Source organism: Podospora pseudocomata, chromosome 7 (assembly GCF_035222375.1).
Source record: "Podospora pseudocomata strain CBS 415.72m chromosome 7, whole genome shotgun sequence".
NCBI classification, from domain to species: domain Eukaryota; kingdom Fungi; phylum Ascomycota; class Sordariomycetes; order Sordariales; family Podosporaceae; genus Podospora; species Podospora pseudocomata.
Window position 1 is genome coordinate 358843 of NC_085891.1, and position 21861 is coordinate 380703.

General features: G+C 50.8%; 7 protein-coding genes across 7 annotated transcripts; 4 read left to right on the forward strand and 3 right to left on the reverse strand.

Moving 5' to 3' along the window:
* Window positions 1-57: 57 nt before the first annotated feature.
* On the reverse strand, window positions 58-1768 carry QC762_704060 (uncharacterized protein). The gene is made up of 4 exons (XM_062893258.1): window positions 1087-1768; window positions 740-1022; window positions 539-682; window positions 58-475 (listed from the first exon to the last, which is right to left on the reverse strand). The coding sequence occupies exons 1-4, from the start codon at window positions 1158-1160 to the stop codon at window positions 68-70; spliced, it is 909 nt and encodes a 302-aa protein (XP_062738881.1). The 5' UTR covers window positions 1161-1768; the 3' UTR covers window positions 58-67.
* Window positions 1674-3413, forward strand: QC762_704050 (uncharacterized protein). The gene is made up of 3 exons (XM_062893257.1): window positions 1674-2082; window positions 2146-2488; window positions 2541-3413. Exons 1-3 carry the CDS (start codon window positions 2021-2023, stop codon window positions 3351-3353), a joined length of 1218 nt encoding a protein of 405 aa, XP_062738882.1. The 5' UTR covers window positions 1674-2020; the 3' UTR covers window positions 3354-3413.
* Window positions 3414-3427: 14 nt separating this feature from the next.
* Window positions 3428-6906, reverse strand: QC762_704040 (uncharacterized protein; the record flags this gene model as incomplete). Its single annotated transcript, XM_062893256.1, has 5 exons — window positions 6779-6906; window positions 6354-6711; window positions 6047-6286; window positions 5759-5924; window positions 3428-5688 (listed from the first exon to the last, which is right to left on the reverse strand). Exons 1-5 carry the CDS (start codon window positions 6892-6894, stop codon window positions 3428-3430), a joined length of 3141 nt encoding a protein of 1046 aa, XP_062738883.1. The 5' UTR covers window positions 6895-6906.
* A 522-nt stretch (window positions 6907-7428) lies between these two features.
* QC762_704030 (uncharacterized protein) lies at window positions 7429-7947 on the forward strand (the record flags this gene model as incomplete). Its single annotated transcript, XM_062893255.1, has 1 exon — window positions 7429-7947. One exon carries the CDS (start codon window positions 7429-7431, stop codon window positions 7945-7947), a length of 519 nt encoding a protein of 172 aa, XP_062738884.1.
* Window positions 7948-8294: 347 nt separating this feature from the next.
* Window positions 8295-9385, forward strand: QC762_704025 (uncharacterized protein; the record flags this gene model as incomplete). The annotated part of the gene is made up of 2 exons (XM_062893254.1): window positions 8295-8890; window positions 8956-9385. Exon 2 carries the CDS (start codon window positions 8972-8974, stop codon window positions 9383-9385), a length of 414 nt encoding a protein of 137 aa, XP_062738885.1. The 5' UTR covers window positions 8295-8890; window positions 8956-8971.
* A 244-nt stretch (window positions 9386-9629) lies between these two features.
* Window positions 9630-10442, reverse strand: QC762_704020 (uncharacterized protein; the record flags this gene model as incomplete). Its single annotated transcript, XM_062893253.1, has 1 exon — window positions 9630-10442. One exon carries the CDS (start codon window positions 10440-10442, stop codon window positions 9630-9632), a length of 813 nt encoding a protein of 270 aa, XP_062738886.1.
* Window positions 10443-11203: 761 nt separating this feature from the next.
* Window positions 11204-11947, forward strand: QC762_704010 (uncharacterized protein; the record flags this gene model as incomplete). Its single annotated transcript, XM_062893252.1, has 1 exon — window positions 11204-11947. One exon carries the CDS (start codon window positions 11204-11206, stop codon window positions 11945-11947), a length of 744 nt encoding a protein of 247 aa, XP_062738887.1.
* Between the last annotated feature and the right edge of the window lie 9914 nt (window positions 11948-21861).

The following is a 21861-nucleotide window of genomic DNA, read 5'->3' on the forward strand; positions in this document are numbered from 1 at the left end:
GAGGCCATTGAAGATTATAAGCCTGAATTGAACCATGAAGTTCCAAGCCCTGATATTACAGCCCTTGTCACATCACGACTGCACTATTGTTATCCGGCCTCCCCTTTGACGCTCGTCGAATTGCCCGCCAGGCAAGATCAAACCTCTTGTCGTTCTTCCCAAATTTGCACATGCTCGAATGATCACCTCCCATCATGACCGCCTCCTCATGTGCTAGCCACAAGACGGCCGACATTTTCTCCACCACCAGGCTGCCCAAGAGACGATGCGGTTGCTCTTCGTAAAAGCTGGCAATGGCGTACTGATTGACATAAGGCTTGAAGTCCTCGGAGAACTCTAGTAGATGTGCTGAATGGGTTTCGAGCACATTGATGAATCTCGACTTGGGCTGGTTGGTGGCTGTTTGCACAATGCGTGAGACAAGACCGAGCCACTTTGTTTTGTCAGCACCTCGGTGAGGGGTTCCAAAAAAGACCTATCTTCTGTCAGCACTGACTGGGAGGAGTTTGTACGATAGGGAGGTACTCAAATGACTTACTATGCCTCTAGTGCAGTCCGCTATGTCAGCGTACCAGGGTTGTGAGAGTCGCCGTCGGTTCTGATTAGCTGTAGATATGGCCTGTTTAATGACAATACCACCAAGACTATGCCCAATAAAGACAATTGAGCGGCCTTCTGCTTCCTAGATTCCAATGTCAGCGAGCCTGCGTGAAGACGTTTGCATATCACGGTCACCTACGTCTTCCCGCACATTCCACAACTCTTCCAAAAGTTTTGCGGCATTCTCTTCTATCCCGAATGTTGACCTGTTGCCAAATATGGATGAATCATACTCAAAGGTCATGATGCGAGCGTTTGGCAACTTTTCGGGCAAAAGGTCACGCAGCCATACTGTGTCTGTGTCGATTTTGGCAGCACCCTTCCGTAGTAACCTACTCCAACGGTGAACCGGCTTGGCCGGAGCATCCGTGTGAGTCCAGGTGTGAAGGTAATGTCCGTTGAGGCCATGTACAGCGATGATGCTTATGGTCAAGGTGGTCAGCGTATTTGAGACTGATAGGTATTTCAAAGGTAGGTGAGCACTACTCAAGCTCGATGAGGCCCTCTTTGGGGGCATGTAGAAGGTGTATAGATCCAGATTGTTGGGAGTCGCCGGCCATGATTGGGACTTATGACGTGGCAGTGAATTAAGGTGATGTCTCTTGTTCAACTTTTGATGTTTAGCTTGACTGACTGGGGAGCTCTGGAATGCGTGTAGAGTATTATACGTTTCGGCTATCATGCGTCTTAACATTATAGGTTCCCTTCCTATTTCCTGCTTCCATATCAAGTTGGGCACCCGTTGGCACTTCGGTACAGCGAACTTTCAGCTTCTCCTAGCACAGACAGAGTGAGTTGGCAAGGACAAAATGACTCAGATTAGTCCCTTGCAGAGTCTGTACCTCTGACCTGGACCACTTGGAAGCACCATATGCATCGCCACCTTTGCGGGCGTGAGCTGGTAAGTCGGGCAGGTATCAGGCAGTGTTGGTTGCAGCAGGCACAGGCCTCGGGTCTGATTCGACCAATAACCCCTGGATCTAGTGTTTGCTTGGCATAGGACCTTTGATGGCCATTCCACCATTTTTGTTGTCTTGGTTATTGCACAAAAGAGAACAAGTCAACATAAGGTAGTGGGGGCATACCTTAGTCTCCCTCGAGCCGGACTTGCCGCATCAAGTTACCTGGGTGCGTTGGGTTGGGAATTTGCTCCATTTCTTGCTTGCAGTCTTACAGGTTGTCAAGGTTGACTACCTGACCCAAAAGTCAACAGCAAATCACCTTGATTTATCGATTGGATAAAGGTCAGCAGGAGTTTATAACAACCGCCGACTCCAGCCTACACATAGCCTTAACAGCTTTCGGTCCCATTCACAGGCCACACCTCCACACGTGACCTGACCCTCGCTACCCAGCCGCCATTCAACATTGAACTCGGGCTATATCGACACTACGACGCAGATATCAAGCCTTTGAAGCCATGGCCCAGCCCAAGAGAATGCTCATCAAAGAGCTCCACACACCCGACTCATCCGACCTCGAGTAAGTGCCTTGCTTCTTCTCGTCTCTGTAAGTATGTCAGATGTGCTAAACTCGCTGTACCAGTCTTGTCCTCATTCACGGCCTCAACGGTGATCCAATCGAGACATGGCGACATCAGGACACCAAACAGGTCTGGCCCCAGGCGCTGTTGCCTGACGCTCGACCCAAGACCAGAGTGCTGTCTTATGGCTACAATGGTGATATCTACCTCAACAACTCTGCCGCCAATATTCGAGACATGGCCAGATCAGTTCTTTCCAACCTTGATGCCGGCCGGAGATCTGACCCTCATCGTCCCATCATCTTTGTCGCCCACTGTCTGGGAGGTTTGATCATCAAACAAGCATTGTGCTTTGCCCGCGCTGAGCGCCGGTTTCACAACATTGGCGATGCTACAAAGGCTGTGGTAAGTTTTACGTCTTGCTTGCATACATCACATCGTCTGCTGACATGTCAAGTTTTTCTTTGGCACCCCTCACTCCGGAGCAAAGAAACAAGACTGGAAGCGCATCGCTGAAAGTTATTCCGTCCTTTCTCCCCGCAGGGGCTCTGTGGCACCCATTGTCAATGCCATTACCACCTCTGCTCCCAGACTAGGCAAACTTTGCGACGACTTTGTTGAGCTTACAGATCGCTATCTCATTGTGACATGGTATGAAACTGTGTTTTGGCCTGGGACAAAGAAGTGTATCGTCGACCAAACCAGCGCTAGAATGATGGCAGGTGGCAACGAAGAGGCTATGCCAGTGGAGGCTGATCATGTCAATATGTGCCGCTTTTCAGGGGGAGATGATCCAACGCTGCAGGAGCTGCTAATGTTTGTTCAGAGAGCCCTTGGGAAAGAGGAGAGAATGGTGCCTTTAGGACAAATACCGAGTGGCGAGGTATCCGGCACTCAGGGACGCACCGCCAGGACTACGATTCGGCAGCCCTACACCATTTTCACGGAAACAGTGAGGGAGAGACACATCATGATTGGCGCTGACCTCACTGGCCAGGTGCACAGCCAGCAGAGGAGTGTGACTGTGGAGAGTGGTGCTTCTGAGGCAATGACGCTTGGCCCTGTTGAGGAGGTCGAGGATGATGACTCTAATAGAGCCAATCATGCTCAATCTCCAAGTCAAATCGAGGCTCCTCCCGTCTCAGAGGCAGAGGAAATGCCTTGGGGAGCAAAACTTGATGCTTCTGACTCCGGCCGGGACTTGCGGAGGCCGAACTTCCTGAAGCGTTTTGCCGGCCGTCTGCGTTCGAAGCAGACCTTGATCAGATAGACCATTTTGCTATCTTTTAGACATATAAAAACGGTGGCTTTGTGTCAGCAGCGATGTTCATACTTTTATATTCTCTAACTCATGTCTGTCGCGTTGCGGATATCAGTAGGTATATAAGTCATCAACAGTAGCCGAATCTCAGTCAGAGTCAAAATCCTTGCCCCGGACTGCCTTGCCTGTGATATTCTCGTTAGCTTAGGCCAGACGAAATCATCCGAACTGTGGTGCGACGTACCAACACTACTGACTGCTTTCTTGAGATTCCCGAAATAGCCCCTTTGCTTCCTGTTCTTCTTCTCGATGTATTGTATCCTGTCGATCTGCTGCACCTCTGGTTTGGTCACTACTTTGACAACGTCCCTCGGAACTTCTCTCACGACGTCCACTTTGACCTCTCTTACAACGTCTACTTTGACTTCTTTCACGACCTCTCTGACAACTTGTTTCTCGACTGGAACCTCCTTTAGGACCTCTCTCTCCACCTCAATAATCTCCCTCTCAATGATGATCATCGGTTGCGAGGATTGCAATCGTATCTTATCTTCCTTCCAGCTGGCCCTCTTGACGTGTCTGGATCTCTCGTGCGGAGGAAGGGTGCAACCCGATGTATCGGCTTGGCGTCGGGTTGTCTGGTGTCGTAGAGGCAATGATCCAGAAACCTGAGTGTCACCGCCTCCTGGGTTGTCAGGCGGGCTATTGACAATCTTGTCCGCCAGACGAAGGTCCTCCTCGGGGAAGGCTTGCTCCGACCCCCTTCTCATGAACCACCACACTTCGGTCCAAGACTTGGCACGACTATCCCCTTCTTGCGTCAGCAATTCTTTCTGTCTCTGGGTATCTGCGTCAACGTCTTCCCCTGCTTGATGATAGTGTTTGTGCCAGTATAGCGAAGCATAACGCATGAACGGGCGGTCCCTCAATGTCTTCCGGATTCGAGACTCCCAACTGGTTTCGGAGCTTTCTCCAGCCGGTCGTTCTGCCTCTTGCATGCTGAGGTACATTGTGCAACTGCTTGCGAGTAGGCCTTGAGGGGTGGGCTCCTCTGGGTTGTTCTCAATAGTTTCGAGCTTGGTTGCAATATGGCTCTTGGTGGTTCGGTGAAGAGACGAAAGGCGTCCATCAGCGAAGTTGACAAGCGGTCCGCAATAGAAATCGACTTTGGCCTTGAGGTTCTCGTCGAGGCAATCGGCTAGCTGTTTCTCTGTGATGACGGCTCCTGGGAACTTGCGCATGGCTTTGGCCACTGCCAAAGCGGTGTTAAGTTCCGTGATGTTGAGCGCATCTTCCTGAAAGGCGGCCCAGGTGAGGACATTTTTGATGAACCGGGATGTGTCTGGATCGTAACAGTTTAGCAGGCGGTCTGAGTGGCGATCACAGAGATGCTGTGTATCATCTGGAATCTCTTTCAGAGCCTTTAGAATGTCGTCTTTGTCCTTCACGCATGTGCGTTTCAGCTCTTCGCTTCTTAGAATTGACCGCAGATACGAGTCATCGACCCTGTTGCCCTTGATGTCACCCAGCACCCTCGTTCTGAAATCTTCGTCACCAGGTGCTACCTTCTCCAACAGACGTGTCAAAAGGCCGCTGATGCTTCTCATAATGTCCACCTCATTGTCTCCTTGTTGAATGGGGCATTCGTTGATTCCCAGGCTTTGAATGTGCTTCTGGATCGTTGAGTTGTGTTGGGAGACCACCAACAATCTCAACTGCTTGGACTGACCGAGGCCTTGGTCTAGCTTTTTGATACATTGTAAAAAGGCCGTTTGGTCATCAGAAGGGATTTCATCTAGCCCGTCAACGACAAGCGTCATGGTGTGTTGATATCCCATGATCACTCTTGCCATTGCTATGGGCCACAGCTTCACTAGCCTTTCTGCCGTCCACACCGATCCTTTTGATCTTTCTCGTGATTGAGCATCCTCAAAGGTGGGCAGGAGGAACTCCTTGATGATTTGAGGCTGAAGTCGCAAGGCCTGGTGCAAAGTAGATTGTAGAAGAGCATCGATGTTGTTTCTTGATGCATACATGTTGCTGAGAAAACAATGAATGACCTCCTGCCTTTCGTGTGGAACCGTGCTGTCAGATCGGACAATGTCGTTAGGTTGTAGGATGTGTGTAATGATGTGCTTGGTCAAGAAGCTTTTACCGCTGCCTGCCGGGCCATGTATCCACAGCTTGCCATTCCCAGCCTCCCCTCTGCACCAATATTGAAACTCGGGACGCTCTTTTATCCAGTCGCCAGTTCCAGGAGTGTGCGGTCTCCCGAGAAAGTAGGCGTGGAATTTGTCAGAAGAGAGTGAATACAGGGCTCTCTTGGCGAAGTAACCAGCCATGTCTGTAGGCATGTAAAAGTCTTAGTCAACATCCACATAAATAGACTGGACACGGAATATCTGCATACGTACCCAGTGCATTTGGTTTGTCTTTCTTGAGAAACTCGACTCCGTCCCAAACGAGCCGAAACGCACCAGTTTCCTCTCTGGTAAATTGGCAGATTGTGAGATGGTTACCTGCGAGCATGTCGTGCCTCTCATGACCATGATGCATTTTCCCATAAAGACCATTCACAAGCTAAGTAATAATGGAGCCTGTCAGCAGCTGCATTTCAAGCTTTGCTTTTATGGTGCATAACTGGACAAGATGGGGAATACTCTAGGATACTGCAAAAGAGAGGTAGTGAAGCAAGTACATACAACATGTTTCAGACCCGGCATTGGTTCTTCTTCAACAAATGTAACAAATGCTAGGCTGTCATACAAGGGCTTGAAATCTTCTGTGATGTCTCGGAGATTATCACAGTTTTGCTCAAGTTGTCGGACCATGGTGCGGGTGGGCATTGCTCCCTTTACTGGAGCGTCGTGTTGAAGCACAAATCGAGCAAAGTCCCTCCAAGTGTTCCTATCCAGCCCATGGTGAGGAGTTGCAAAGAACATCTGAGATTTCATTAGCGTCAGCTTCTCAGTGTTAGCACCCCGATGACTGTTGCCGGTTGAAACTTACAACGCCGCGGGAAGCCTCCCAAATCCCCCTATATCTTTGCTGGACAAAGCGAGCCACGTACAATGCCCTCTTGATGATCATCCCTCCCAGGCTATGGCCGACAAATATTATTGGCCGCAAGGTAGCGGGTTCATCATCTTCTCGATTGTTATACAACCAATTCAGCAAGTCATTTGCATGCTCTGTTATACCAAGCATGCTCATGGTGCCATTGAGCGAGGTGTTGTACTGGAACGAAAGAACTCTGATCTCCGTAACGTAGTCAGGCAAGAGATCTGATGGCCAGACGGTTTTCAAGTCGTCTTTCGCCTGCCAGGTCTTGATGAAGTGTCCCCCAAGTCCGGGCACAAGGACAACACTGTTATTTGGGAGTATTTAGCACTGATCTGATAGGCTCATTGCAAACCTACAGGATGTGAACTTACTCGGCCTGTACCCTAGCTGTGGGCTCGTTCTTTGGATGAAGGACTTTAATAGCAGAGCCACCGCTGTCATCAAAAGCTTTCTCTTCTTGTCTTGGTCTGTAAATGGAAGTCGTCATCGTGAACTTGGGATTGTGTGGTTTGGAGTTAGTGGGGCTGGTTTCAGGGGTACCAACAGCTTGGTGGACATGGCGAACCCATTTCTCTGCATCAGTCCGGGGGGGGGGTTAAGTGAACCTGTCACTTCTACGCATCGATTCATCACAATGAGGCTCATGGGACGGCTTCTTACTGGATACCGGGACGCTCCGAACCTTGGTGTGGAAGGGCACCTTGTGTGGGGGTCCTTGTCAGGGACTTGGCGTGGGTGATTGGGTTGCTCGTCTTGGCTGGTGCCCAACCTGACCCTCAAAGTTGAAGCCAGTCCTTCCTGCCTTGCTGCACCACCTGCCTTTCACATGACCGGGATAAGGGAGAAAGATTGACAGTTCAATCTTCACGTAGCACATGAAAAATTTGGATGTAGTTGGAAACGACGTCACCAAGCCTCGAGGTACGCGTCCACACACACCAGATCATCGGACTTCCACTCCACCAGCAACCTGGAAACATCTCCAGGACCCATCACGCTACTGATCAGTTCCACATCGCCTATGGACGCAAACGCCCAACTCAACCCTCAGGCCCGGCTGGCACTAGAGCGAGTATCGCGGCTGGAAGTAATAACAAAGGAAAATACCTCGAGAAAGTGGGAGCTAGAGTACCAATGTAACGACCTGAAAGACAAAGTCCGCAGATTGGAGGCACAACTTCGGGATAGTATACCTCTTAGCGATCCCAACAACATGAACCCAGCCATGATACCCGCAACAGCATTGGAGGTTAGCCTGCAACACAAGATTGCAGAACTTGGAAGCAAAGTCAAGAAGGTGGAGCAGCGACTTGGCGCGGAGATATCTCAAAACTGGGAGTTGACATATCAATGCGAGGATCAAAAGGAGGAGATATCGCGGCTGCGGAATCAGTTGAGGAAGTACATCCAGGTGGATGACACTGAGTTCACCTTCTTATCATCCCCGACAGCCTTGGAAAAGCTACTGGAGGAGAGAATCCGGGAATTGGAGGGTGGGATAAGGTACCGGACAGGCCGAACCCGATCAAAGTCGTTCTGATTGTCTGGTTGTCGGTGTTGTCAGCGTCCACCATATGTCGTCTGGGATGTCACGGTGTTTGGTAATTACCTAGCGCATCACATCATGTTAGAATAGCTACACTCTCGTCATACAAGACTGTCCTTGTGATCATAACTATGCATAAAGCCGCATTTGTTGGCGAACGATAGTTCGCTAATTGCCAAGCCTTCTGTCATCTGCATGCAGGTTTGTTGTCGGGCAGCTGTACACCACCCGACATTGCGCATGGCATGCAGTAGCATAAAAAAGAGGTTCAAACCGACCTTGCCGACCCCGAAAATACAGGGAATGTATCTGGTTCCGCAACAAGGTGCCGACAAGTAGTTCAAGGTGGGGGGCAAATGGTGTGCTCTGTGAGATGCCGGTGTTGATAACTGCCTTACTAGGCACGAACCCAACGTGTCTTATGCATGCAAGCAGGGCTCTGCCATGTTGAGCAGAACGGCAATACCGTCTATCCCAAGCCTAACTTCATCAGGCGACCAATCCTTTACGCCTTGGAACCCGGCCACAGTCTTAGAATGAGCTTAGACGGTGCCAGCTGTCCCAGCCTTCCGACCGAGATCCTCAAAATTGAGGACAAAGAAAATTGGGGAAGCATTTCCAGGCTATGAAGTTAGGCATGAGTGCAGTCAGTCTTGGATTGGCGTCGACATCGCCGTCTGAGGGCATTCACAGCCGCTAGTTTCATCGTCTCCTATGACTTCGACGACGGAGACATTCGGGATCAACAAAGGCGCGAGGATGTATAAATCGTCTAGTTTCCTTCAAGGGAAAATAGAGTAGCACAGAGCTCGATAGAATATCACTTACCAGAAGTCATTACTACATACCTCACAGACCACACCTCACACCAATCCCCTACTGACCGGACGCTCAGTGGTAGCCCAATCTCTCTTGCTCATATCTAGCAGAGCTTCACGTGAGTTGAACTTGAGCTCCATCTACTCACAACCGTAACAGCACAGAGTTATCTGACATTTCCAGACACTCCCATTCAAAGATGTCTGAAACCAACTCAAATCAACAGCTCGAGGTGTACACCAAGCCAGAGGGAGGCTTTTTCAGCCTCACATCCATCACCGAAGCTTACAAAAAGGCCCTCAGCGTTGCTTATCCGGCCACCAAGGACATTGCCGACGAGTTCTCCGGCAGGATCCCCGACATTGTCAACAAAGCCCGGCAGAGAGTCTCCGACCTCGTCTTCAACGTCCAAGAGCTGAAGTGGGAGATCGAACAGGCTCGTCGCACCATTGTCGAGACGAATGACAAGTTGCATGCGCTTCTCAATCAGGAGGAGATCAAGGACGATCCGTTGGAGTGGGACATTGAGGAGCAGAAAAAGAACATCGACGGACCACCGGAGAAACCAACCAAGAGATATTATACGCCGAAGAATCAAGAGAAGTTCGCCTGAAAGTGGAAGGAAAGCTAGAGGTTTTTTGGCAGCGTCGGAGTCTGGAGAAGAGTGAATTTACATTATTTCGGATAATCTTTGCATGGTTTAAGATCCAAAGAAGTAGGGACCGATGTCTCCTTCCTTCTGATTACACATGTAATACACCCGTCCACAAGAGAAGCTCAATGTTTATAAACCCCTATTTACCCCTGTTATTTCAACATTTTCATCATCATCGTTCGTGTTAAGTGCCATGTACCCTCTAAATCAACATGGATCCCACTCCCAAAGCAACAGCCATAATAAACCCAGGGACGACAGCGCCGCTCATAGCAGAAGACCCAGCAGGGGCGGTAGTACCAGCAGGAGTAGTCTCGGTACTGGTTGTGGGATCCTGAGTTGCAGACTCTTCAGTTTGGGTGGTCGTGACATCCTGGCCATCCGTAGTCGGGGCAGTGACCGAGCTGGTAGAAGTAGTCAGGGTGAGGGTCGTGCTGGTTCCTTCGTCGTCCGAGTCCGAGTCCGAGTCATCTCCATTGGAGTTCACCAAATTGAGGGCCCTCGTTCCGTTCCCTTTCTGAGCCTCATCGCCATTCCGACCAAAAACCTCATAACTGGCCCAGCTGTTGCCGTTAGGTTTAAGTGAAACACAGCCTTCAAAGTAGTAATTGCTAGCGCAAATGCTGCTCCCATCTGCAGTGACACCTCCGCCAGCATTGGTACAGGAAACCAACAGTTGCGAGAATGTGCGTGAGAAGTTGTCGAAAAAATCGTTGATGTCGTAGCTGCCTGGGCTGAGGCAAGCACGGCAGTTGTGGATGTAACCATACCACGCGTTTTCGCGGTCTTCATTGGAAATACACACGCAGTCGCGGGATTCTTTGTCGGACCTTGTGTTCTTCCAGTCGATTCCCTGGCACTTCATGATGGCGTTTGCAATCTTGGTGCAACCACACTTTTCCAGCTTGTCGCTTGTCGGGTCCATCCTCTGCTGAGGGGGGGGCGGGCCGCGGGCGAAAACGCCAAGGCCGGTAAGAAGAGCCGAAGCGAGGAGAAATTGCATAGGAAGATGCATCTTGTATGCGCGCGTTGGTGCTGCTGAAAGAGTGACTATAGTTGGTGGTCAACGTCAGTGAAAGACAATGTTAGGCCAAAGAAACAAATCACCCCGACACGTCTACTAGCACAGGGGCTAAGACTGTTTTCCTTTTCTTAGTAATCCGATGGGATTGGGATCCTGGTCAGAAGGGATAAGGCCTGTGCAATTGCTTCTCAGTGGCAACTGGGTCCAAATAAAGGGGGTAGCATCTCCTGCACAGCCTTGTCCAACCCTAACCCAGCGAGTGTATGCGCCAAGTCTTTTAGCTACGATAAGATAAAAGCTTTACCTTATCGATAAGCAGCTTCGGATCAGCTTACCAAGTTCAAGCAGCGACAGTTTCTGGAAATTTCCAGCACTCCCAAACAGCTGTGGGTGCAGTGACTTCCAGTGGTTTCCAGCACTTGCTGGTCTGCTTTGGTAATGCTGTTTCCAGGCATCCGAGTGTCGCGTTTTAACAAGACGATTCTGGAGCATTCGCAACACCTTCAAAGCTTCGCAATGTTAGTGTAGTCTAGATACAGCTCAAATGAATACTTAAGTTGCCAGTTTTGCGCTTTCTTTGTCCAAACGTTCTCATCGGAATCAGCATCAGCATCAACAAACAAACACTTAATCGCTAGCCTCAACACAACAACCCAAGCCTTCCAACCACGCTCAAAGAACATCACTCAGCTACAACAACTTCAAAAATACAATCTATCACCCGCATCAACAAGAACACTCCAACAGTCAACATGTCGATGTTCTTTGCCCCCGCTTTCTGCGCTCCCGAGGAGCCCAACTTCATGCCTCTCTTCCGCTTCCTTGATGAGTGGGAACAAGCCCAGCAACAGCAACAGCCTGAGCGCAAGCACCAGCAGCAACAGCGCCCCAAGACGCAGCAGCCCCAGCAGCCTCACCTTCAGCAGCAGCCACGACAGAGGGCTCTTCCCCAGGCTCGGCCTAAGCGCTTCCAGCCAGCCTTTGATGTGCGGGAGGTAGAGGATGCGTATGAGCTCTACGCCGACCTTCCTGGTGTTGCAAAGGAAAACATCACCATTGAGTTCCCCGAAGACCAGACAATCACCATCTCTGGCAAAGTCGAGCGCAACTACGAGCAGCTGTTCGCGCCATCCCAAGAGACCATCTCTGAGAACCCCGAGGAGCAGCCAAGACCAAGAAGCCCTTACCAGGCGACTGTCGAGGACGACACCGAGGATGAGGAGTACGACGCCGTCACTCCTGTGACCAGCCGCCCTGCCTCCCCTACCACCCCCACTGCCATTGTCAAGCAGCCTGCCCAGCAACAAACCCAGCAGACACCAACACCTGCCAAGTACTGGCTCCAGGAGAGAAACTTTGGCGAGTTTTCCAGGACATTCCAATTCCCTGGCCGCATCAACACCGACGAGGTCACCGCCGCCCTTGAGCACGGCATTCTTAGAATCCGGGTTCCCAAGGCCAAGGCTTATGAGAGGAGACGGATCACCATTCTCTAAGCGGAGGGTTGCGATGAATAGCACCTAGAACATGTACTATCAGGAAGGGAATTTGGCGTTCTGGAATTGGGATTTTGAAGGCTTCAGTGCAAATAGTGTAATGGATGAACTGATCTCAGGGTTTGGGTGGACTTGTAACAACATGGAATAGAAGTGATTTTCATAAACATTTTTGCACTTGCACCTATTCTGCTTCTACCTAGTGACATGGAAGTATCGTGACTAAAACTGACAATGTGTGGGACACTGAAGGGCCTGGGTTTTCCCAGACCCACACCGGTTTGCTCTGGGGCTGGATTTTCTTACTGTTTTCCTTTTAAAACAAACAACCAACTACTGTAATACTAATTTGTTTACCATTTTCTGGCCAATTTTGGCCTCATTTTCGCAGCCAGTGACTTTCCTAGGTCACCAGCCCAACACAATGTGTTGCCTCGAGTATGCTACACTCAAACAATCTGACTATTACAATCTAGACCTCCTACGTCAAGTGCAATGCCCTTCCACTGTCTTGTCGCTGGCAATCGTCGAAACTGTTTTCCTGTGATGTTATTAGTAATTTGCAGCGGTTTTGCGTACAACCAAGATGGGCGAACCTACGTCGAATAGTGTACAGTTGTTGCTGTTCGCAAGGAACGAGTGGTATTACCCGAATCACGCTTGTGAGGTTAATGACTCGTCGTGGTTGTGGCAGCAGATGAAGTTGGATAATACGGCACACATCTCGCCGGTGAGCCAACGAGGCCGGGGGGTCTTAGAGAATTTTGTTTGGGACCCCTCTAGCCACCTAAATCCCTAACCCTGAGAAGAAAATCCAAGAATCCAGCACTTACTTCCCACTTACTCCGATGTTACAACGTGCACCAGGAATGGATACAGACTGCAAGGCAGTACGCCGAAGGTGAATATGACAGGATGATCGAAGGTTGTGACAAGCGTCTCAGACACGGGTTCACTGTCAACAACAGGTTGTTCTAACAAAGAGCTACTGAAAGTAGATTGTAGACAAATGAACTTGAATTGCTTGCATGAGGAATCAGATTCCTCGACACGGGGAGCGCCCGGCGCTCCCCCCTATTTATGTCAAGCTATCTACATATATTTCTGAAGTATCTTTGTACCTTGCTCAGTGTGCTCAGTGGTCTTGGCGGCTGAGCAGACTGAGCAACCTTTCATGATCAATGTGCTCAGTGTGCTCAGTGGTCTTGGCCACTGATCAGACTGAGCACCTCCTGATTGGTCGTATGGGGGCTTATGGGTCTTTCCATCCCTGGCCCAATGATTGGCTGAGGTGCCCAGCACCTCGGGTACCACCCAGTGGTTCCTGTACAAGGGTATTACGCTTGGGACGTAACATCCGACTTCCAAGATAGATTCGATGTTACTTACACTGCTTTTCCGAAAGCTTTGCATATATATTTTAAATAGTTACCTTTTTTTTAAAAAGAAACAAAAGTAAAAAATATCGGTAATATTTATTTTTGGGCTATTTCATACTAACGTTAAATATTTTTTTTATCTTTTTATAAAACAGTAGTAAAAGTTATATATCCTTAAAATTAGGTTAATGTCACGGCAGGGCAGACCACTGCGCCAAACTTGTTGTGATTGCTATCAAAAGCTACAAGTGAGCCAAGCTTCCTGGCTTGGCTCGCTCCAGTGGTATATATATGGTTGTGAGGGCAGCGTTTCCCGAGGCAAAGGCACAAGTAAGAAATTGCTTATTCATAGGATTTTGATCTAAAGAAGAAAGAAAGAAAGAAAGAAAGAAAGAAAGGAATTACAATCCTGTGGCCTTGCACTCAGCAATAAGCACCCACAGGAGCAACCCATCTTGCCAGACCGGGTAGGTGGGGCACGTGGCAGTATGTGTCAGATAACACGATGCACTCTTGAGGGTGAATATCATGGGGGTTGCAACAGTGTGATTGTATTGCTTGTCCTTGTGTGTGCTCCTGTTCCTTCAAAGCCTGAGAACCTCAATTATATCTATACATGGTGACAGCATTGGTGGCAAATGGTACCATGTCCAGCTGAACTGGTTACGTCAGTTTCAGCTTCCATGAGCTCCTATTCAGCTTGGTTGACCAGAACCCTTTTCTGTCTGACACACCCCTCAGATCTAGCCGAGCCTGGATCTGGACCATACCATTTAGAATCTAGGTCTTTGGTTCTGTGACCCCTATTTGCTGGAGGAAACGCTGGTGGAGTGGACTGCTCAGAGCTTTAGTCAAGCCGTCAGCTGTCATACTGTTTGAGGGTGTGTATTCGATTTTTATCGTTTTGCGGTTGACCTCCTGTCGAAGCCAATGGTTGTGAATATCCACATGCCGGAGCTTGGTTTGCAAAGTAGCCATTTCTGCAGTCACCAGCCTAATGGTTTGCTTGTTATCACACTGAATGGTGATGTGGTGTTGATCTAGTTGAACTTTCAGTTCGTCAAGCAGACGATTTATAAATAACCCTTCTTTCGTAGCTTGTGCGAGGGCGAGGAGCTCAGCTTCGGTGGTTGAGGTGGTGACTGTGTCTTGCTTATTGGCTCTCCATCCAATTAGGCCGCCAAACAGCTTCATCGTGTAGGCTTGCGAGCTTTTCCGGTCGAGCGAATTATCAGCAAATGAGGCATCGCTGGCAACAACAAATTCGTCTTCACCCCCCTAACCTCAACGCCAGTGTTCGAGTGTTATAGAGATAATGCAGCACTTGATCGGCTGCTTTATGGTGTTGTGGTCCAGGATTGGTGTTGAATCTAACCAGCCGTGATGCCGCAAATGCTATATCTGGTCTGGTAACCACTGCGGCGTATAAGATGGATCCAGTCTTTTGCTGGAAAGCCGTGATCGACCGAGGCTCGGCCTTGCCCTCGTATGGCAGCAATTCTGTTGTAGCCATTGGGATCTTGACCTTTGTACTGTTGGTTTCTTTGCTAGCCAGGGTGACGATTTTGTCGAAGTAGGCTGTCTGAGAAAGCCAAATCAGGCCTTTGGTTCTATCTCTGAGAACCTCAATCCCTAGGAACCATTGGAGGTCGTTTCCACCCGTTAATTGGTATCTTTGCCGCAGTTGTGATGCTAAGGTTCGAGCTGCAGCTGTATCCTTCTTTCGATAGGCAAACACAATGTCGTCAACATAGAAGAACACCAGAATTCCATTCCGAATTAGAATGCATGGTTCGTGCGGAACACTCTGAAATCCCAAGGTTTGTAAGGTCGTGGTGAGTTCCTTTTGCCAAAGCAGTGGAGACTGGCGCAGTCCATACAAGGCCTTCTTTAGCCTTAGGATCTTTCCAGGGGTTCGGTAGCCAGGAGGCATTCGCATGTAGATGGTGTCTTCAAGGTTGGCATTGACGAAAGCGTTGACTGCGTCGTATTGAACTAATTCAAGATCGAATCTGGCCGCAATAGCCATCATTGTGCGGAACGATCGGGCTGCCAGCGTGGCTGCGTAGGTTTCTTGTGCGGTGGGCTTCTGCTGATCGCCTCTGACTACCAATCTAGCCTTGCAGTTCTTGAAAGTGCCGTCCTGGTTGAATTTGTAGGTATAAACCCACATACAGTCTAGGGTTTGATGGCCTTGTGCCTGTGGATCCGACCTATCCACTTCGCACCAAGATTGCTTCTGTGCGTGGCTTTGGAGGTGCTCTTTTTTTCAGCTTGCAAAAATTGAGGGCCGAATGGGTGGTGTTTCAGTTGGTACTGGTGTTGAAGAAAGCCAAAGAGGTGGGAGATTGCTGTTGTGATGGACTCTGTGGTTCTGTCCTTGAGGTAATAGTCCCAGGCTAGGCCAGACCACCTGTCTGTGACTAGGAGTAGGTATCTGTATCCCTTGAGACCTTCCTCAAAGTCATGGAAGTCGATTGCAAGCCGTAGACCGGGGCCTTCGTTGTGCTCTCTCGGTCGTCGTTGGATTTGCCGCTTGGCCTTCGATACTCCGCATGCATCGCACTGGACAGTGGTGGGCCCCTTGATTCGAACTCCTCGCGTGATGGACGAGTTGTTCTAGTGCCTGAGGGCCAGGGTGGCCAAGCCGTAGGTGCCAGAGGTTGGCAATGGCTTTGTTTGGTGGCTTCTGGGTGTAGCTGCTGAATCGATTGCGCCGGGTGCAGAAGAAGGCTGCATTGGAGACAGTGGATGGTAGGTCTTCCAGAACATACTGGCCGTATCGATCCGTCAGATAGCAAAGGATAGAGTTGTTGGCCTTCCGAACACAGTTATTGCCAGGACTGTTATCCCACCACAAGCCTTGTTTTCGTAATTGTCGTAGAGATACAAGGTTGCAAGCGAATCCAGGGCAGTAGGCCGTATTCCGAAGCCGTAGAAAGTGTTGTTGTATTTGCTGTCGTGGCCGCCTTTGTTGTTGTGATCCCTGAATCTGGATATCCACATCTCCGTATCCATGAATTTGAACTGGGTGTTCGCCAGCCCAGAGGAAATCGCCGGCTGGGGCCTTGATGTAATTGGCAAATCTAGATATATGGTTAAAGACATGGATTGTGGTTCCAGAATCAAGGATAGCAGAATTTTCAAAGGGTACTCAGCTGTGTGGAAGGCTCCCTTTGATACAACAAAACTGCCAGGGCAGCGGCCGACATTCCGGCCTAGTCAATTTGACTTCTTTTCTTCAGATTTTCAACTTCCTTTTGAAGATCTGGATCTAAGAGGGCCTCTTTCACCCTCATCCGTACGTGTTCCCTTTCAACAAAGCCTTCAGGGGCTAGTTCAGGGAAAGCGTAGAAGCATTTTTCCAGATGGTGGAACTGGCCACAACAGGGGCATGTGGTTGTAGGTCTTCTGCCCTCTGGGGAGTTGGCTGTGCCCAAGGCTTTTCGCCTCTTTCTGAGTCTTTCGCCGTTCTTCGACCCAGAGCCACGCTGTCGTTTTTGGCCATTGTTTTGTCCCCCCCCATCACTACCAGGCTCGACTTCGCTATCAAGAGCGTCCTCCTGATTGGCATCTTTGGCTTCTTTGCCTGCAAAGGAGGGGCCGAACGAGCCTTTTGCTATCCGGCTGCCAACCGGTATGCGGGCTTTCGTCGATTGCCGCACCTCCTCCCGAAAGTCGTTGGCTACCATTCGGTAGGTCAGGGTTAACTGCGATGCTTTGGATAGTTTGTAAGATGTAACCCAGTGGCCGAGAACAGGCTTCACTGCATCTAGAAAAATCGTAGAACCACGTCTTTGTGTGTAGGGCCTCAGGGACCCCTTTTCGCTGTGCTGTAGCTATGGCTTGCTCCCAGGATTCAGACCAGTTGATCAGGTCTCTGGGGGCTCGGAGCAGTGGCTTTGTGGCCAATCGGTAGGCTTCTCGAGCGTTTCGTAGAGCTTCGTCGTCACTGACTCCGGCTTGTGCTTTCAGGGCCGAATACCATTTCGTAACTGGCTCGATCGGATCACAGGATGTGAGTTGAAAGTGTGGGCTGATGGTCTTCAACATCCACTGCTTCAGTTGCTTGACGATTTCGAATTGTTGGCTGTATTCCTTTTGTTGGCCTGGTAAATCGTCCAATCCATCTGGTAGGTGCGGAAGCCATCGGGTGTCAGGTCTGCAATGGTGATCGGAGGGTTGCTTTGGCTAGCCTCATCGTCGCTGGCTACAGATTCCGTACGAGCCCTGGCTGTAATAGTCGATTGACTAGGGTCTTGTGCTTGTGGTGTGCAAGATCTGGAGCCACAGGCTCATTGAGGAACGGGGTAAGCCCTTGAATGTGACTCCATAGGCCTCCGGCCACAGCCTGGGCTTGGAACTGCAGGTTCCACGACTCCCAGTCTTCGGAGCTGGCCAGAAAAACAGACTTTTCGTTGTTTGTGTTCATTGTGTTGAGTTTTGGTGAACTGGAATTGAATCCAAGAGTGCGAGTCGAATGTGCTTCTTGTTGGGGTTGGCTGACTAATCGGCGCGCAGGCGATGCGATGAGCGGATGAGACTCTTAATTGTCAGATAACACGATGCACTCTTGAGGGTGAATATCATGGGGGTTGCAACAGTGTGATTGTATTGCTTGTCCTTGTGTGTGCTCCTGTTCCTTCAAAGCCTGAGAACCTCAATTATATCTATACATGGTGACAGCATTGGTGGCAAATGGTACCATGTCCAGCTGAACTGGTTACGTCAGTTTCAGCTTCCATGAGCTCCTATTCAGCTTGGTTGACCAGAACCCTTTTCTGTCTGACAGTATGGAACCAACCAGCGCCGTGACATCACCCCCCCCAACGAGCGAGCTTCGACCGCGGAGCTTTTTAAAAAGAAAATTTCTCCGTCGACGGTTCGAACCTGTGCCGTTTTCCACGGTCTATTTCCTGTCCATTTCCCCCCTTTTTTCGACGTGACCTCCTCAAACTCGGCTTCTTCTCCACCGGCACGTTATCCATCTCGTGATCCTCATCCAGCTTATCCTCCAACGCTGCCCTCTCCCATACATCCAACCTCAACGGTGGCCCCGCCTTCTCCGGGTACTGCTCGTGATACTCCTTCAGCTTTGCCGCAGCGTTCTTGAACCCACTGGCATCGTACCACGTCGGGTCAGGATCCCATCCTCTCCACTGCACCTGGTACTGCAACTTGCCATAGTACTCCCTCGACGTCAACACCTTATCCACCTCCCATTCCTCCTCTCCACCGACCTCCTCTGGTCCCGGATTCTCATTCTCTTGCCCTGGCAATGGGTTGTTGGGATACTTGCGCAGGCGATCCGCATGGAACACGCGAGAGGCGCGCCAACTGTCCGGCAGCTTCAGTTGGTATGAGTGGCCGACCATTTTCTCGATTTCGTAATGTTGACGGGTGAGTGGGTAATCCAATTTGTCACTGGGTCTGTCGGTAGACCAGGCCTTCTTGATGATATACACGCGGTCCTTAGGCTTGAAGTCGGGCTCGCGGCGGTGCTTGTTTGCTTGTTGGGCCTGCTTCTCTTGGGCCTTAGCGATGCTCTCGCGCGCCGAGTCGGCATACGTCTTAAGACGCAAGAAATGTTCTTGGGCGTCTTCTCGGTTCATCCTTTCACGTACGGTCATCTTCTTTGTCAAGTCAGTCCTTCGTGACCAGTCCCAATGGACCGGCATAGGGAAGCCCATGATGACTTCGTGGGGCTCCAACCCGGTGCTGTCTTGCGGTGTTGAGTTCTGCACCATGTCCATGGCAGGTAGTGCCATCGACCAGTTGTCTTGGTTGTGGTTGACGAACGGTCGCAATCTCTGGTCGAGGTACTGGTTCATGATCTCCGCCTGCCCGGCAGTCTGGGAGTGACCGGAGCTGGACAGTTTCCACTTGATGCCCGTGATCTTGGATATCTCGTCCATAAAGTCGGCGACAAACTGCGGTCCTCGATCGCTGGTAATCTGGAGTGGCATACCAAAGATCCTAAAAGGACCTTCGTAGTAGAAGAGAGCCGCATCCTTTGCTGTGGCGCTGGTGGTACATGGGACTGTCCACACGATCTTGCTCAGCCGATCGATCATCACCAAGGCGTTATCGTAGCCCTTCTTGTCTTTAGGCATGCTCTTGAAGTCAACCACGAGGTGTTGCCATGACCGGTCGGGCGGGGGATTGGGTGCAGCAATCCCGGTGTCTTGTCTTTTGGCTTTTTCGAGGGCCTACATTCGCAGTTGGCGACGTACCTGTCACAGTCTGCTATCAGGCCTGGCCACCAGTAGCGTTGGCTCACCATCTTCCTGGTCTTGTTGCGGCCCGGGTGTGCCGACAGCAGTCTACTGTGGACCTCTCGTATGACAAACGTTCTCAGGTTATTCGTTTCGGGGACGACGAGGCGCCCATCGTGCATCAAAAGCTGGTTTCGGATCGAAAAGGGAGTCTGACTCGTCGTCGCTATCCCCCCAGCCTTCGCGCGCCAGACGGAGAGGCTCTCATCGGTTTTGTTGGCTTCCAACAGTTGGTCAAGGAGGACCATGCCTGAGTCGTCCGGGGCGGGCACATCCTCATCGAGAGCCATAAGGTCAATGGCATCTTCTGCGCAGAGGTCGATGAGATGAATGTCGGCGAGCTCCTCTGTGCCAGCCTTGCGGAAGATCCTCATCGTGCGCTCAACATCTTTCCGTTCCTTTTGAGTTCTCACATCCTCGGATTTTCGTGACAAGGCGTCGGCGGCGGCATTCTCGGTGCCCGGGCGATACGTGATGATGAAGTTGTACTGAGACATGGTAGTCGCCCAGCCAGCCTGTCTGACGTTAAGGAGTCGCTTGGTGCTGAAGTACTCCAATGCCTGGTGGTCTGTGATGATGGTGAAAGGCTGCTCCCGCAGGCCCACCAGCTCTGATCTCCAATTCTCTAGCGCGCGGACAACCGCTAGCAGCTCTTTATCATGGATCGGGTAATTGTGCTCGGCTCCTTTCATGGTCTCGAGAAGAAAGCTACCGGGTGCCACTGCTTATCGGCAGGGCACAGCTGCGAGAGCACTCCGGCCACCACCCCGTCGGAGGAATCCGTCTCAACTCGCGTTGGCAAAGAGTGATCGAAGTACCGCAACACCGGTGCGCTCAACAGTCGTTTTTCAGAGTATCGAAAGCCTCCTGTTGTGCCGATCCCCATAACCATGGCTGATCCTTTCTGGTGAGCCTCGTGAGGTGTCGGGCCACACGACTGTATTCAAACACAAACTTGCGGTAGAAGTTGCAAAAGCCTAGGAAAGCTTGCACTCCCTTCACAGACGTAGGCACCTGCCAGTCTGCTACCGCGGCGACCTTCTCAGGGTCCACTGCCACACCGTCAACTCCAATAATGAAGCCCAAGAACTTTGTGCTCTTGGTGTGGAACTCGCATTTCTTGATATCTGCTTGGAGGCCGGCGTCCCGCAGCTTCCCAGCACTGTCTTGACATGTATCTCGTGTTCGGCTTCTGATTCTGAATAGATGATGATGTCGTCCATGTATGCCGAACAGAATCGATCGAGGCAGTCTATGAGTGTCTCGTTGATATATCTCTGGAAGGTGGCGGGACCGTTGGTCAACCCAAACGGTAGCACCTTGTACTTGTACGAGCCGTATCGAGTGCGGAACGACGTCAGGTCCTCGCTCTCCGGAGCCATGCGTATCCGGTTGAACGCTGACCGAACATCTATCTTCGTGAATATCTTGGCCTTCGACAGCCGGCTGATGGTCTCGTCAATCAGCGGAAGGGGGTAACGGTCCTTCTTCGTGAGGGCGTTGAGCTTGCGGTAATCGACGCAAAGTCGCAATGTACCGTTGGCCTTTCTCACGAACAGCACAGGGGCCGCCCACGGGGTGTTGCTGGGTACAATCCAGCCCTTCTGTAGCTGCTCGGTGATGTACTTCCGACATTCTTCCAATTCTTCCAGGGACATTTTGTATAAGGGACAGGCCCCCAGTTCTGAGGCTGACCGATTCGGCTCCAACTCAATCTTGTGATCGCGCCCTGGCCTGTGGGGTGCGATTTCGTCAGACTCCTTCTTGCTGAAAACATCATAGTAGTCCCTGTACACTGCGGGAACGCATCGGGCCACAGCCTCCTTGAGGGATTCTTCGTCATCTGGCAGGGCCTCCTCTGCGGCCTTCTTATCTTGTATGTACGCATCGATCTCGGCGAGACTGGTGATGAAGGTCTCGGATCCGGTGGCTCTCGAGGCCAGCGTAAATGGAGCTGCGTCGAGCGTCATGATGTCCAGCTTGAAAGCCGCAAGCTTCGGCTTTTTGGGTCGGGGGCGGCGGCTTCTTGATGTGTACCGCGCATAGTTCGCGATACATGCGCGCCACAGGGCGTTCTCTTGCACTCAGATGTCCTGGGTTTGTTGGGAGGCTCCAATCCAGACTGGCCAGCGTAATGTGGCGATGTGGGATTAGTTGCACCTCCTTCTCAAGCTGCTTCTCGCGCTGCCTATCGAGCTGTTCCCGCAACTCTAGCTCCTTGATTCTGCTCTGGACCTGTTCTCGGGTTTCCTCCAGGGGT

Coding starts and splice junctions, on each gene's coding strand:
- QC762_704050 (XM_062893257.1), top strand. CDS start 2,021: ATGGCCCAGCCCAAGAGAATGCTCATCAAAGAGCTCCACACACCCGAC. Junction 2,083..2,145: donor CCCGACTCATCCGACCTCGA/GTAAGTGCCTTG, acceptor TCGCTGTACCAG/TCTTGTCCTCATTCACGGCC. Junction 2,489..2,540: donor GCGATGCTACAAAGGCTGTG/GTAAGTTTTACG, acceptor TGACATGTCAAG/TTTTTCTTTGGCACCCCTCA.
- QC762_704060 (XM_062893258.1), bottom strand. CDS start 1,160: ATGGCCGGCGACTCCCAACAATCTGGATCTATACACCTTCTACATGCC. Junction 683..739: donor TGTGGAATGTGCGGGAAGAC/GTAGGTGACCGT, acceptor ATTGGAATCTAG/GAAGCAGAAGGCCGCTCAAT. Junction 476..538: donor CGGACTGCACTAGAGGCATA/GTAAGTCATTTG, acceptor GACAGAAGATAG/GTCTTTTTTGGAACCCCTCA.